The sequence below is a fragment of the Lissotriton helveticus genome, chromosome 5_1 (genome assembly GCF_964261635.1).
Source record: "Lissotriton helveticus chromosome 5_1, aLisHel1.1, whole genome shotgun sequence".
Classification (NCBI taxonomy): Eukaryota; Metazoa; Chordata; class Amphibia; order Caudata; family Salamandridae; genus Lissotriton; species Lissotriton helveticus.
Window position 1 is genome coordinate 2,013,707,391 of NC_136065.1, and position 15,560 is coordinate 2,013,722,950.

Sequence of the window (15,560 nt, forward strand, 5' to 3'; positions counted from 1 at the left end):
TACAGTCTGCATTCTCCCACACTCTGTCCTTAAAGTGTGATGGGAAAAGAAAGTGAAATTTCTCCACTATTGTGACACGATGTCACAGAGGGGAAGATTGTGGCAACCCTTTTTTTGGAAACACAAGCAGCAAAGTTAATGAACACAATACAAGAAAGCACATCATGAATAAACATGGAAGTTTGGAGTGCCAAAAACGTTCCACTGGTTAACATATCAGGCATTTAGTAGTACATTAATTCATTGAGAGACCATTTATCATCCCTTGTATAAATAATCCTCACTGAGAGAGCACTTCCTCTTTGTCTGCGCTTCCATCCAATGATAGATAATAGTCCCAGTGAACAACAAGCACTGAGCAAAAACACAGCAACTATTGATTTTGTTCTCCTGAAAAATATTCACCCAGGATTATGCACCTGTGCATCTAGAAAGTTTTTATTGAACTGCATGTAAGAAAGTTACCAAAGTGAAAGAGAGACATATGGTGTTATAATCTTCGCCTCAGTGTCTTTAATAAAATTTAAACTTGAGAAGAGCTTCGCGCGCAACCGTGATGGCCGCGTGAGCACAGGGCTCCCGGACCTTCGCTACCTCCGTCACTTATCCTGAATCCTATCCTGGCTACGACAACGGGTCGTTGATGGCGCAACCCAGCTGCACTAATAGTCGTTTTCAGAATCGGGTTTGGACTTTGGGAGCCGAAGTTACGGGCTCCTGAACTTTTGTGGCCTGCTCCTCGGCGCTGCCCCGGGCTCGATTACTTTGCCAGCCGGGCAGTAATCGAACAACATCGGCCTGCCTGAACCCACTTCTGCTCTGGCATTGACTTTCGGTTTCGATTTTGGCCTTGAGACCTCCCTGACTTGGTTTGTTTCGATTTGCCCTAGGCGCACTCTACTTCGTTATTTTCATTCGAGTACTGTGCTGGCCTGTCACGGTTCGTTGTGTGGCGAGTTGTGCCCACCCTATCTCACGAACCCTTTTGGGCGCTTCGATCGTAGCCATTTTTACTAGGTCTCAGGCTCCCCTCCGGGGTGCTGTACCCAAGATGGCCACCAAGCCCGAGGTCGAGAAGCGCAAGACCAAGCCGGCTCTCCGTGGGAGTTCCATACAGTCTAACGTTATGGACAGATATACTCTTCCCAAGGGTTCTCCTGGGGGAACGAATAAACCCCCGGGAGACACCGGAGAGGATTCCTTGACGGGCGATGACTTGACGCTGCGAGACGTCATGGGCGCCATTGCTGGCATGAAGACCTCACTTGGCCAACAATACGAAGCCCTGGCTCACAAACTGGACACAGTTGCCATCGATGTCACTTTGATCAGGGCAGATTTGGCCAAGACCAATGAAAAGGTCAAGTCTCTTGATTTGAAGACCTCCAGTCTCACCACTGACGTCTCCGATTTACAGATGGAGGTTTGCAACCTGCGATCCTCACACGATTTTTTCTCTCGTCGTCTGGAGGATTTTGAAAGTCGGGCACGACGAAACAACATTTGTGTGGTTGGTGTCCCGGAAAAATCCGAAAATTCAACGATTGACCTGCTTGTGGAGGACCTTATCGTGAACCACCTCGCGCCCAAGGGCCTTAGTAAATTCTTTGTGGTGGAACGGGCTCACAGGATACCGGGAGGAAAGCCCAAGCAGGGGGCCATCCCGCGGCCCATAATTGCTAGGATCTTTAATTTTCGAGATAGGGACGCAATCCTGCAGGCGTCGCACCTGGGTGGCCCCACAGCCTTTGAAAACACTACAGTGAGTTTTTACCCCGACTTCACCCAGCAGGTACAGAAACAACGGCTGGGGTTCCAAGGGGTGAAAAGAAGGTTGAGAGACAGGGACATGAAGTATGCTATGCTCTTCCCGGCTCGGCTGCGTGTGGTGTACGAGGATCGGACATTCTTTTTCGACCACCCTGAGGCTACAAGTGACTGCTTGACACGCTGCCCAGGCAACAGGAACACTCTGAACATTCCGAAGGGGCTGGGGGCAGCCCGTTGGAGCAGGAATAGGGAGCGAGCTCGGCTCCTGGATCTACGCATGGGCATTTCAGCTGTGGTTTGATGCTCTGCAAACTTGTTGGATACTAGATTGTTACTCAGGGGTGTGGGCGGGGGGCGTGAGTCTTTCCTCCTCTAGGGTTCTTTTCGTAGATTAGTTGTATGTTAGGGCGCCAGGCACACTGCAAGTTGGGGTGGCTTTTGAGTCTAACACAGGGGTGCAGGGTGGTGGGTTCGATTTTGGGTGTTTGTTGGGGGGTGGACGGGGAAGTTATTGTTATCTTGTTTCTTTCAAGGCAATGTACTGATGGACTCCTGGATTACTGTGTCGCGTCTGTCGTGGGGTGGGGACAGAGTTTGTTTCTGGGATGGGGGGTTGGTATTTTAGTCAGGAACTCCCTCCCTCTGGAGGTTGACGATGTTATTCTTGATGATAGGGGGCGATATGCTGCCATTGTTGGACGCTGGGAAGTGAGGGTCATCACACTGCTCTCTGTTTATGTTCCGCCTGGCCTACAGACCACTACCTTTGCCGACTTGGGAAAGGTGATCCTGGGGTTCCTGGAAGGCCACCTGGTGGTGGGTGGTGATTTTAATTCGGTGGTGTCCGGGATGTGTGACCGCCACCCTCCTAGGGAAATTGCGAAGTCTCAATCCTGGTTGGGCGGCCTCCTGGATACTCCTCGGATTGATAGATTGCTGGAGACTGCTCCATCTGGGGCAGTTGCAATACACGTTTCATTCCGGTGCCCATGGTAGTCTCTCGAGACTAGATTATGTATTGAAGCCTGCCTCACAGGCCTCTATTAGGGATATCAAACATCTGGCCAGGGGTATTTCGGACCACTCCCCATTGTGGTTAGTCATGGATACAAAGCTGTGAACAGTGGGACGGGTGGCCCCGATCAACCCCTGGTATCTCCGTGACCCTAAGATGCGGGCGGAATTGATCAAATCGCTGGATCACTACTTCACGGAGAATGTGGGCTCTGTATCCTCCTCGGTCTCACTGTGGGAAGCGTCATTCGGGGCCAGGCACTCTCTTTAATCAGTAGTGTCAAGAGATGTAAGCATGAGGCGGTTGTCCGACTTGAAAATGAAATAACTGATTTGGAGAGAGAATTGGAATTGGGGGTCACCCAAGACAGGCTGCACCTCCTTAGTCTTAAACAACTTGATTATAGGGCACTGGTTACTGACGCTGCAAAACTCATGAGCAGCAAGGACGTCTGTATGATAAGGCGGGGAAAAAAAAATAACAAAAAAAAAAAATCTAGGGGATCAGGAGGGGAGGCAAGATGGCCGACGCTGGATTGCTGTGAGCAGTCACACTCATCCCCTCTCCAGCCTTAAGGATTTCAGACGCATGATTTCAAGATGCTGAATACCCTGAATGGTGCCTGAATTGACATTGTATGCTGGCTCTAAGCTTCCTGGCATATCTGGTACGAGGCCTGCCATAAAATACGTTCAGAGGTGTTTTCTGGTTATCACCTGGCTCAAGAAAGGTGCTAGGGGCCTGATGAGCGCGTTCGGGCTCAAGAAGAAACAGCAGGCACAGCAGGCGCAAGCGATTAGGATGCCCGCAAGGACTCCAAAGCAAGAAAGGGAGAAAGAAAAAACGATGTCGGGAGGAGTATCTGTGGGCACCGAGGATTTGAACAAACCCCCTCGCAACCCTGGTGCCATCCCAAAGACAGGAATTCCAGCTGGGGGGAAAAAGAAAACAGAACAGAAATCCAAACGGGGCAGGATAATACCGCAGCACAACGAGCGGCGATTTCTAGTAAAGCGGGGAGAAACGGAGAAAAACAGAAAGGCAAAGAGTCGACGATGCGACAGCCTACCGTTACAGAGGCCTTTTCGCCGAAATTACCCTCGCAGAACACAGAGGATACTGCAGGCAGCAGAGGCAGACGAGACAGCGGCATCAGCGGAGCTGGTAAAGGCGGCGAGAAGCAGGATCTTCGGGAGTGCGTCCTCGAGGACGCCGTGGACGCAGAGGCTGAGGTTGCTAGGCAACGCCGCAGACCCGATCCGGTGAGTGAGCCTGAGCATGATTCAATCACGGAGATTCCCGCTACAGTCCCGACAGAGCAAGCAAATCAGGCACCACGGCCAGAAGGTAGAGACATCGACCCTGCTCCCACTGTGAAATGCAGAGCTAAAACTGGTGAGGGCTCGGGGCAGGGTGAGTTTGAATTTGGTAACGCTGACATGTTGGGGGCCCTGATGCTAGTAGAAAAGGAAATGAATCTAACAAAGGGAGAGGGGGAGTCTTCTAAAACATGGGGAAGTACCCTTAGCTTCACAAGTAAAGATGGAGTGGGTGAGGGAGCGGAAAAGGCTGAAGGAGGCTCTGCTGAAGGAGACTGTTTTTATTCCCTTAATGAGGAATCGGAGCTAGAGCAAACAAGTGCTGGGAGCGCAGAGGAGTCCTCTGGCTCTGGCTCTGAGTCCAGCACAGATAAAGATACTACTCAGAAAAAGAAATCGCTAAAGTTATCCAGGCAGCTGTCGGGGGGTTTTGAGGGGGCCCAAAGAAGATTAGTCTGGGACTACTCAGCAACCTCACAGTCGTACCGGGAGGAGGATGGCAATAATCCAGAAATCCCACCTGGGGGTACAACGCAACAGATTCCTGTAGAGCTCTTGTTTAATACTCTTAAACAAATGCAAACGGAGGCCAGGGCTGAAAGCCGGAGAGCAAGGCAGGATGCCAAAAAAATCCCGAATACAATGAGAAAAATGAATAAATTATATGATGAACTGGCAGAAAGGGTAACGGAAGTGGAAGAACGGACAGGCAAGTTGGAAGATGACATGGGGGATTTCAAGACCTTTAAGACGGACCAGGAAAAACTTGCAGAAGATTTCCAATGGAAACTGGAAGATTTTGAAAATCGTCAGCGAAGGAATAACATTAGACTCTTGGGTGTGGCAGAGGGGATTGAAGGGCAGGACACGAGGCGATTTGTAGTGAATATGCTGAAGGGGGCTTTCCCAGAGTCAGAATGGCAATGGGAGAAAGAGATCCAACGGGCACACAGATATCCCTTCACAGTGAAGCAGGGAGTAAGAAAGGATGGGCAGGGCTCCTTTCCCAGAGCAATCCTAGTAAATGTGGGGAATTTCTTGCTAAGGGAGGAAATTATCGCTAAGGCTAGACCTGATAGTAAGAGAACATTTGAAGGTACTTCATTCTTCGCTAGGCCTGATTTTTGCCATGTAACGGTAGAGAGAAGGTGGAGGCTTAGACAGCTGATCGCACCATTACAGGCATTAGGGTCAGAAGCATATCTTCTCTTCCCTGCTAAGTTGAAAGTGGTGACAAAAGGGAAAATAAGAATGTTTAATTCAGAAATTAAAGCGCAGCAGTTTCTTGAAGAATTGAAAAACAGGAAAGGGGGCTAAAAATGCTAAAAATACTGCATATGGTGGATTGAAACTAATGCATAGAATTGCTTGATGAAAAGGGTTGATTCAGGGAGTATTTCAGCTTGTGATTATATAGGCTGAGGGGGGATGCGATTGACGCAATTCAAAAGCGGCCACACATAGGTCATTTTTGACCTATTTGCCAGTAAAGGGGGGAGGGTGGTAGTGGGAGGGGAGGGAGGTGAGGGGTGGAGGGGTGGTGGGGGGGGGGAAAGGCACAAATCTCTGGTATTCATTGTTTGATTCAGCACATTGTTACATGGTGTAGGTTTAGAGGTATATGGTACACAAAAATAGTAGGTTTTCGCATAAGAAATTTGTGGCATTACGATGACATGTAAGATTGTTTCTATTAATATTTGTGGACTCAATTGTGTTAGCAAAAGATTGAGAGTGGTGGCCTTGTTAAAATCTTTAAAGCTGGATTTGGTATGTCTACAAGAGACACACATAGAAGGAACAAGAGCATATCTATTGGAACAACTTGGATTTAAAGTTTTAGCAAACACTAAACAAGGGACAAAAACAAGAGGAGTTGCAGTGTTGGGCAGAAATAGTGATATAGTAGTAAGAAGAAAGAAAGAGGATCAATGGGGGAGGTGGGTGATTCTGGAAATTTGTTTTAAAGGGGAGATTTTAACATTGGTAACAATCTATGGCTCTACTGAGGATGATCCAGATGTCCTACAATACTTGGATATTGAACTGGCTCAATGGCCAGAGCCTATTGTATGTTGCGGGGATTTAAACATTCATGTGCCAGATAGCTCTTTCTTGCAGACAGGAGGAAAGTATGGGGGGAGGAAAATGAAAGTGTATAAGGCTTTGGTAGATTTGGTGTTACATAACTCTTTGGTGGACCCATGGGTTAAGCTGCACCCACAATTAGATGGCAGTACATTTTTTTCAGCCCCACATAGAACTCTGGTCAGGTTAGATTATTTTTTAATTTCTAGATCATTAATGCAGGGCTCGCAAATGGAGAAGCAGCCTCGGATAGTGTCAGATCATAGCCTGTTGATATTAACTTTGAAAATTGGGCAGGAACAAAATATCAGAACACAGTGGACTTTTGAAAGAGCTTTATTAAAAGACCCCGCCTATAAAGAATATATGGAGGAATGGATTAAATTCTTTTGGGAGATTAATAGAGAAACTGCACCACCAGGTGTTGTGTGGGATGCTTTTAAGGCTGGGATACGGGGGGAGACTACAAGTTTTGTTTTAGCAAGGCAGAAGAAAGAGAAAGCAAGACTGGAGGAAGTAAGATTGAAGTTGATAAAAGAGGAAGAAGATTTGGCCTCTGCTATATTACAGAATCGCCCGTTAGAAATACACTTATTTAAAATTATAGCTCTAAAAGCGGAAGCCTTAGAAGGTATTGCCGAGAAAGCTGCAAAGAATTACCTGACTAAAAAAGAGAATGCATATGAATTGAGTGAAAGGGTAGGGCACATTTTGGCTGTGCGCACTAGACAGAGATTGGCTACATTAGATATTAAAGAGATTAAGGACCAGCAGGGTAATGTGGTAAGAGAGGCTGACTTAGTTAGAGAAGTATTTAGGAATTACTACACCGCCCTGTATACTCCCGAGAAGGAAAGAAATATTGATGATATTGCAAGATATCTTAGAGAAATTGCTCCCCCTAATTTGTCTGAGGAAGGAAGTGAAGTTTTAGAAGCCGTACTACATTTGGATGAATTTAATGTTGCATTGAGCAGTTTACCAGCGGGTAAGGCAGCAGGACCGGATCAGATTCCTGTAGAGTTTTATAAAGTATTTAAAGGCTCACTGATGGTTGATATGTTTAACATCATGGTTATGGCACAAAAAGGGAGTCGATCCCCCAATCATGGGGGGGCGGATATTATTGTAATTTTGAAAAAGGGGAAGGATCCAAAAGCCACGGGGTCTTATAGGCCGATAACATTGATGAACGCTGATGTTAAAGTATATTCCAAAATATTAGCCACAAGATTGTCAGGGATTATTGAGAATTTGGTAAGTCCAGCACAACATGGATTTATTCCCGGTAAAGGGACAACGCAGCATATTAGGACGGTTGTTAACATGTTTGATGCGGCAGGTGTCCTGGGAGACCCTATGGCAGCGTTATTTTTAGATGCTGAAAAGGCATTCGATAGGGTCTCCTGGGATTACTTATGGCAGACTATGAGGTGGTGCGGTATTGGAGAAGGATTTATTAGGGCTATACAGGCGTTATATAATGAACCTACGGCTAAAATTAGAGTTAACAGAGGGTACTCGGCAGCTGTTAAAATTGGGAGGGGGACGAGGCAAGGGTGCCCCTCATCCCCATTGTTGTTTGCACTGTATCTAGAGCCACTCCTGCGTAGGCTCGAACTCAACCTACTTATCTCTCCCATGAGGGTGAGTGGATGTGTGGTTAAAACACTTGCCTACGCCGATGACGTGGCAATACTTACCCCAGCTCCTCTTTTGTCAATCAGAGAGGTGGAAGTCGAAGCTGAGTTGTTTGGACAAGTCTCCGGATATAGTCTTAATAGATCAAAGACGCAGATTGTCGAAAATGCCCACTCTAGCTGCAATGACTCACGGGTGGTTACCATTGCAGTCTATTTAGGGGTGGCTATTTCATCAGATCTAGATAAAGTTGTTGAAAATAATATCTCCCCCCTAATATCAAGGGTAAAGTCTGATTTGGAAAGACTGAATAACCTACACCTTTCCTTGGTAGGTACTACTAATATTATTAAAATGTTAATCCTCCCCAAGTTTCTTTATTTATTTAGATCTATCCCACTTTTTTTAAAATTAAATGGTTCAATTCATTAGAGATTATTTTGAATAGATTTATCTGGGCGCAGGGTAAGACCAGGAGGGCTTACAGATTTATGTCTTTACCGAGAGAGAGAGGGGGGTGGGGGGTACCTGATTTTAGAATGTATTATTTTGCCGCTGCCCTACAATATATGCAGGGGTAAATAGGGGGGGTGGTAATGAGCAAAAAGTGACAACTATGTCTACAGAAGTCTACGCGGCTGTTTTAGGAGAGGAAGCAGAAAACTGCTTCTTAAACTGCACGGAATATGGGTACTATAAGAGGACCAGATTTAAAACACTTAATGCAGCAGTTAGGATTTGGAATGCTTTTCTAAAAAACACAGGTCTTGGAAGATTTAATAGATATACCAGGCTATATAAGAATAGGTCATTCCCGGCGGCAGTCTTCGCTGATGGTACAATGGCTAGATGGGCTGAAAGGGGAATAGTACAGATCGGTGATTTGAGGGATACGGAAGGGATAGCACAGTTTGCAGACCTTACGGCGAAATATGGTATCGATAGGAGGTCGTTTTTTAAACAACTGCAGGTCAGGAGCTTTTTGAGTATTAAACAAGGAGGGCCTGCAGGGTATCAAAGAAACGAAATTATGGAGAAAATACAGGTATCTGCGGATTGCACAATCAGATCTTTGTATGCATGTCTGTTGAAATGGAAAGCAGATGATATGGAAAGGTATTGTAACAAATGGGTAGATAAATTGAGCATTCCGAATGAAATATTCCAGGAGTCACTTGAATTGGCCCGTACGGTATTGTGCTCTGCTCCCCTTCAATCCCAGCATTATAAAACTCTGTACTTATTATATTTTACCCCTGCGAGAATAGCCAAATGGGGAGGTACTATTGGTATCACCTGCCCGAGGTGTAACTCCCTGGAGGCAGATATTGTGCATGTATTTGCTACTTGCCCCCAATTGCACACCCTGATTAGAAATATAGAACGCTTTTTAGATGGATCATTGGATATTCAAATAACTCTAACCCCCTCATTGTTGTTGTTGGGGATAGGCCCAGATGGGGGAAATACGCAGAGAGAATTTATCTTTGTGGCCGCTGCAGTATATAGATTGACCATAGCCAGGGCATGGCTCGATAGAAGCCCACCTGCTATGCAAAACTGTCTGGCTAACTTATTAGCGGCTTATAATCTGGAGAAACCTATATATGCTCGGAAAGGTGTGAGGGGTAAGATGCGAGGATTGAGAATTTGGGAACCTATATCTAGGTGGAAAGATAGTATGGGTCCGCACTAAGATTATTATTGTAATGCAGAGCTAAAAGTTGTACTGTATACATATAATATAATGATTTACTTCTTTATTTTGTAACTTATGATCGATATGAAATGTTTAAATGTACAATGTGCACAGTTTGGAAAAATAAAAAGATATTTAAAAAAAAAAAAAAAAAAAAATCTAAACTTCCTGTCACCATAGTGGAAATTTTTTATATTCTGTTGTAGGAACGTGGGCTCATTTATGACTTGTTAAAAGTCTATCGGCAATATACCAGGAAACTTGGGCAATAGACTTAAAATAATTAATTTTAAAAGTTGACTCCTTAGACCAGTCTGCTGCTTTCTTAGTAGCCTCTGAGCATCCTAAAGAGATACAAACCTTAAATGTCATTGTCCCTCCTAGACAAAGTGCTCCAAAAGACATAGGGAGCTATTCCAGCCTTCCCCATAATCCATTTCACTCGTCTGGCCAAGGTAGAGGAAATGAAAGGGAGTAAAGACTTTGTTTTATATAGATATTTAACAGTTGTGAAGTTGGGAGCATGAGGAGGACCTGTCTGGAATATGGTATGGATCTTGAACCCAATGGCAGAGATAATATCCCTTCAGGTGGCTTTCAAACAGGGTTACATATGAGATGCTTTTTTAATTTAAATAATCACTTCACCCAAAGAAAACATAACTAAAAAACATTGCCATTTGCAATGTCAATAGCTCCAACTCCAACAAATGAGAGACTGATTGCATTGCAAATGCTTGTTATTCACAGTCTGAAGATATCTTACCAGTTTCCCAGTTACAATAACATCATTTCATTCCAATTGTATTGAAAGACCTTTGGCTCGACAATGGTTTCCTGCACGAAGAATGGAAAATATTGTGGCAAATAAATCAGGAATAAATAGAGGATACCTAGGTTCCTATTACAAATGGAGAAAATTAAGGAAGTCAGGGGAATACAACAAATGGGTCATGTGAGGCCTGGGACTAAAACGTGTGACATGTTTTACAGTAGAACTTGATAACAGAGTCGGGTAGTTTAACGTGTGAAAAAATCACATTTAAGCGGGGTTGGGACCATGTGCAGCTTACTAATGCACAACATGGAATTACTGCACTTCTTCATCTGATAATACCATCTCAGTACACATTGTCATGTGCCCAGCAACCATGACATGAGTAACCTTTTTAAGTACTGCGGCCCAATCTTCTTACAGAGGAGTAGGAAGCTCAAAGCTAACCTTCCATATACTTTTTGTTTTTATTTCCAGCTCTGGGCTCCGAGCCACACATCTATCTGGACAATTCACAAAATGGAGGAATCGCAGTTGTGTGTGAATCTTCAGGATGGTTTCCTGAGCCAGAAGCACTGTGGATAGATGAAGATGGGAATAACATGTCCTCATCCACCGAAGTGAAGGTTATGGATGACAGCCTCCAGTTTCACGTTAAGGCGACTTATATCTTCAAAGGTCATCCCAGCACATTGTCCTGCTGGATAGGAAACCACTTACTGAGTGAGCGGAAACAGGCAGCAGTCCATATAACAGGTGAGATGTGTTTATTTTGGAGTAGTCACAACCCTAACATTTCAGCCAGAAACAATTATTAGATTACTAATGATAGTACAAAGATGTGATGGTCGGGTGGTTAACCTAGAGCCAAAGAGACTCAATTGTGATATATGTTCAGGCCATATTGCCTGAACATCAAGGTAAAAAGACAGACAGACACATGTTCCACAAATACATCTGTTATAATTAAAACATCTAGGTGTGAAAAGTACATATTTACAGCAGTGTGGGGTGAGAGGGGTAGAACTTTGCTTAATTAATTGAACTCTGAAAGAGAAGACTGCCGCCGCTTTCAGCTGGCAGAGCTCCAGAGAAGCCGGTGTAGAGGATGAAAAGACTGGGATTAAATGGCCACTAGAAGATTGAGGCTAGCCGATTTTAGGGTCAGGGATGTGATGGAGTGAGTGGTGATGTTATTGATCTGCCCTGTATGCCACAAGCAAGATTTCTATATTCGTCAGACAGTCCTAGTAGATCTCAATGGTGGATGGAAATTCGAGTGGGGGAGGGGTTAGGCGAGCCACAAAAGCCCACACGCGCACACACACACACGCACAAACACAACCACACACACACACACACACACACACACACACACACGTTCTAGGATATGTGGGGCCTCGGGAAGAATAGAAACATGCGAGGCCCCTATAATTCGCATAATTTTTAACCTCACAGGAAGTGACATTATAGGAAATAATATCAATTGGCCATTATTTATATGGCATTGATGACGCTGCTTTGCAAGAAGCTACTTACCTAGTTTGGATATAAGTAACATGGTTAAAATAGCATTAATAATCCTAATAAAATACGTACATAGATATTAAATTGCTATTAAGTAGATTAAATTAAGTTGAAATCTAGTTTAAATGAATTAAACTTGGTTTTTGCTCTATTGAATGGGATGAATGAAAATGATATGCTAACCAGTCATTCTGATTCTGGCACTAAGAGATGTCCAAAAGAGAGGTGCAAACTTTACTAATGTGGAGTAAAGACAGTTTTGAGTGTATTTCCAAAAGACTGGAGTTACACCATAGCTCAAGAGGGTGATAGTTCCAGTCCTGCACAACTAGAAAGGAGAAGGATCTGCCTCCAATCAGGGCCATCTAAATTTTTGGATGGCACAGGAGTTTGGTTGGCACAGAGTATGGGGTTCTGGACTGAACGTAAGGAGTGCTGTAAAAAGAAAGATCCTTTTTAACGCAGGGCAAAATGGCATATGGATAGTGCCTTGCAGATAGAGGGTTTTGAACCAACAACCCAGCAGACAGCATAAAGATGAGAAGAAATGGCATAACGATGCAGCCATCTCAGATGAATGATTTGAAGGCTCCTGAATGGAAGAAGGCAGAAGCCCAAGAAAAAGGGCATTTACTTAATCTAGTGAAAAGATAATTCACTGTACAACAGCCTTATGGTAGTGAGAGGGCAGAAAAGGAATGAGTTTCTATTTCTTATGGATGTAGGCAAGGCGTGTGGATGAAAAATGGTTATTATATTCTGAAAACAAGAGAAAATGCTGGAAAATGGAATCAAGATTTTTTTTGCTGACTCTGCCCATGTTGGTGGTTGACTCACTTCCACCAGCCACCAAATAGAACACCATATGGTATGAGATCCTTTAAAAATGAGAGCCCTTGATTTGTCACTACAAGGTTTTAATGGATTTGTCTTCATTCACAAATCAACTGCTAGCATGCACATACAAACATATGTTTCGGCGGAGACTTGATTGCCACTGAGAGAAATCATGTTCGGGTATCAATATGTGCAAGATATCAGCAAGAAACCAGAAGTATAACCCAATAACTGACATACACCTAAAAACAGCCAGGAGTATTGGTTTTATCAATGGTTGTTAGCTGTTTAAGCTAAATTAGTAACAACAATAAATTATTTTACTTTAACGTTGTTGTTTTGACCAATAAGAAGCTACTGCACACATTTGCATAGAATCACAACTAGAATGTAGGACCATTGCTCTTTGTGCTCTGCAGAGAGGCCATATTTTGAATGATCATGTAATCTGAAAACTTTTTTGACCGACAGACAGGCACAGTATGAAATTTGTACTGCCTGCAGCCTCAACTCCAAAGTGCTCAACTGTAGCCTGTTATAAACACCTGGAGGCGACTCAGCACAAAAGAAGCATCATCCAAGAGTAATCTGCAGTGAAATGAAATACAGAAACACACATGCTGGAAATAGCACTCTTGGGGAATGCAATATTAGGTAAAGCATGGGAAATATAAACAGGAACAAAATACTGCCATGGATTACCCTAACATCAGGACTGATAGAAATATGTGGCAGGAGAGGGCTAAATTATGTGGCAACAAGAAAAGGCAACGTATGCGGCATAATGTGGCACATTTTAAAACAGTGTTACTCATTTTTTGCCATTTTTAAACTTGGTAACATTGGGCATTGGTTGCACCCATTAGTACCAATTTAACGCCCAAATTTAGCAGTGGGAACAGAAAGTTGACTATTCCAGCTTTTTAAAGGGCCTTCCCACGTGCAGCAAGACGTGTTGCTGCATTTTTCCGAACCGTTTGAGATAGAAAGCAATTTTGTTGATAAAATCTGTAGATTTTGAAGCAGATGATGGATTATATGGCAAATGCATAATTATGCAGAAATCGCTGCCATCGACAATCGGATAATTCCTGTGGCACTGCCTAACATGCAGCATCAGACAGGGACAGCAAATAGGCTGTGTACCAAAATAAAAGGGGCTAAAAATGTGTCCCATGTTTGCAAACTAGGGTAGTTTTCAACTTGTAAAGACACGCAGTCTAAGTTTCTTGTAAGGTACAGAAGACTGCACTGATTTGTATTTGCTGCAGGCAATGCTTTAATATTATAAAAATCAACAGTAAAAACTGGCTCACCTGGTTAACAACTAGCCAGAAAAAATGGTCTACATACTGACCTGACAGCGGGGCTTTAAGTGGGATGAAAAAACTGGGGGTGGGGTGGTCTTTTAAAGGGGCATGGCTGGTGTAATTAGGAGCATGGTTTGAAAACATGTTCGCTATGTAAATCTGTGCATAGCATAGCGTGCCGACCAACTTGTATTTTGCTGCTTCATTCATTGCCTCCAGATAAATAATACGACAAGTAATATTACACCTACAACAAGCCAGGACAATTGGCTTTGTCAGTGGTTATTAGTTTCATAAGATGAATAAGCAACATCTACAGCTTCCTTGTATATAATATTGAATTTGCTCCAGTTCTGACATGATGAGACTGAAAGAACTATAACGAGTCTTGTTATAGTTACAATAAAGGGAGCGAAGGGTGGCACTGCTGCAGAGTTAAGATTTTTTTTTCACTCTGAGGTTGAGGGTTAAAAAGGGAGAGTGGGCCCGTCTCATTACCTGCTTTTTAGGTCTCGCCTATGCAGCTTGCATGCTCTGCGAGGCAAAAAGGCCTTTTGGGATCGCTTTGGCTTTTCAGCCAAGCACATGCATGCGTTCCATTGTCTTCAATGGCAACGCGTGCACGTCAGGAGATTCACTAGCGGGAGCGAGCGCCGCCATATGGCAGCAATTATCGCTCCCGCAAGTGAATCTCGCAGCCCCGCTCCTCCCCCCTGCTGTCGAGCGCGCCTCCCCCTGCACAGCCCTGACGGCTTTCCTGTTGAGGAGCAATGCCTCGTCATAGGTAATTAGCGCTAAATAGAGTTTTTTTTCAAAAGGCTAGTTCCTGTGTGCCGTATAAAAGGCCGCGCCCTGGTGAGGTGTTTGGCCTGTGAACACTTTCTTGCGCAATGTCATGCCCACGGTTAAATCACTTTCTTATCTCACGCTGCCTGCGGACAAAATACAACTCCTACAGTTGCGCGTCCAGCTGCAGGAGGGGAAGGGGCATAGGCACAGCCCCACGGACAAGCCAATGCAGAGATCCAACTTCCTGTCTACTGACAGCCCCCTGTTCATTTCATTTCCCTGAATCTATATTGCTTCACCGGAGGCCCTGTACAATTGACGCGACCTTCCCACAGCTCAGAAGTCCATTTGTCAGCTATCCATAATCACGTAGTGCCTCCCGGTTTTATCTTTCAATTCTGGTAATTGTATCCGCAGATAAGAGCCATCCCTTGTTTCTAAAGCGCTTGAACGCTGTTGGGTAACGTCCGCGCTATATAAAAATGACTAAATAAATGTTGCTGCATGTTACACTTTTCTTTTAATTGGGTTATGAATGGGTGAATTAATTCCTTTTAGTTAACGCCTCAGGTCGGCGACGGCGAATGCGATCATTAGCATGTGTTCAATAATGGTCAGTGTTTAACCCACCTCCATTGGCCCTTGCTGGCCCGCATCGCGCGCGTGTTTACACAGCTCACATATCAGACCAAGCGCCATAAAGGGTCCGGCCCTCCCCCAAGCCTCCTGTCACCCATTAGTTGAAAGTACACCGGGTGGGAGGGGCACAGTTCTGAAAAGCAACCCCCCA

At 44.5% G+C, this 15,560-nt stretch overlaps 1 protein-coding gene across 1 annotated transcript in view; it reads left to right on the forward strand.

The window, feature by feature from the left end:
- The window catches only part of LOC144752846 (butyrophilin subfamily 1 member A1-like), a 977,044-nt gene that overhangs the window by 111,359 nt on the left and 850,125 nt on the right, over positions 1 to 15,560 (forward strand). The window contains exon 3 of the mRNA XM_078640684.1: positions 10,785 to 11,063. Coding sequence (XP_078496810.1) covers positions 10,785 to 11,063 — 279 coding nt within the window. The remainder of the gene's footprint in view (positions 1 to 10,784; positions 11,064 to 15,560) is intronic.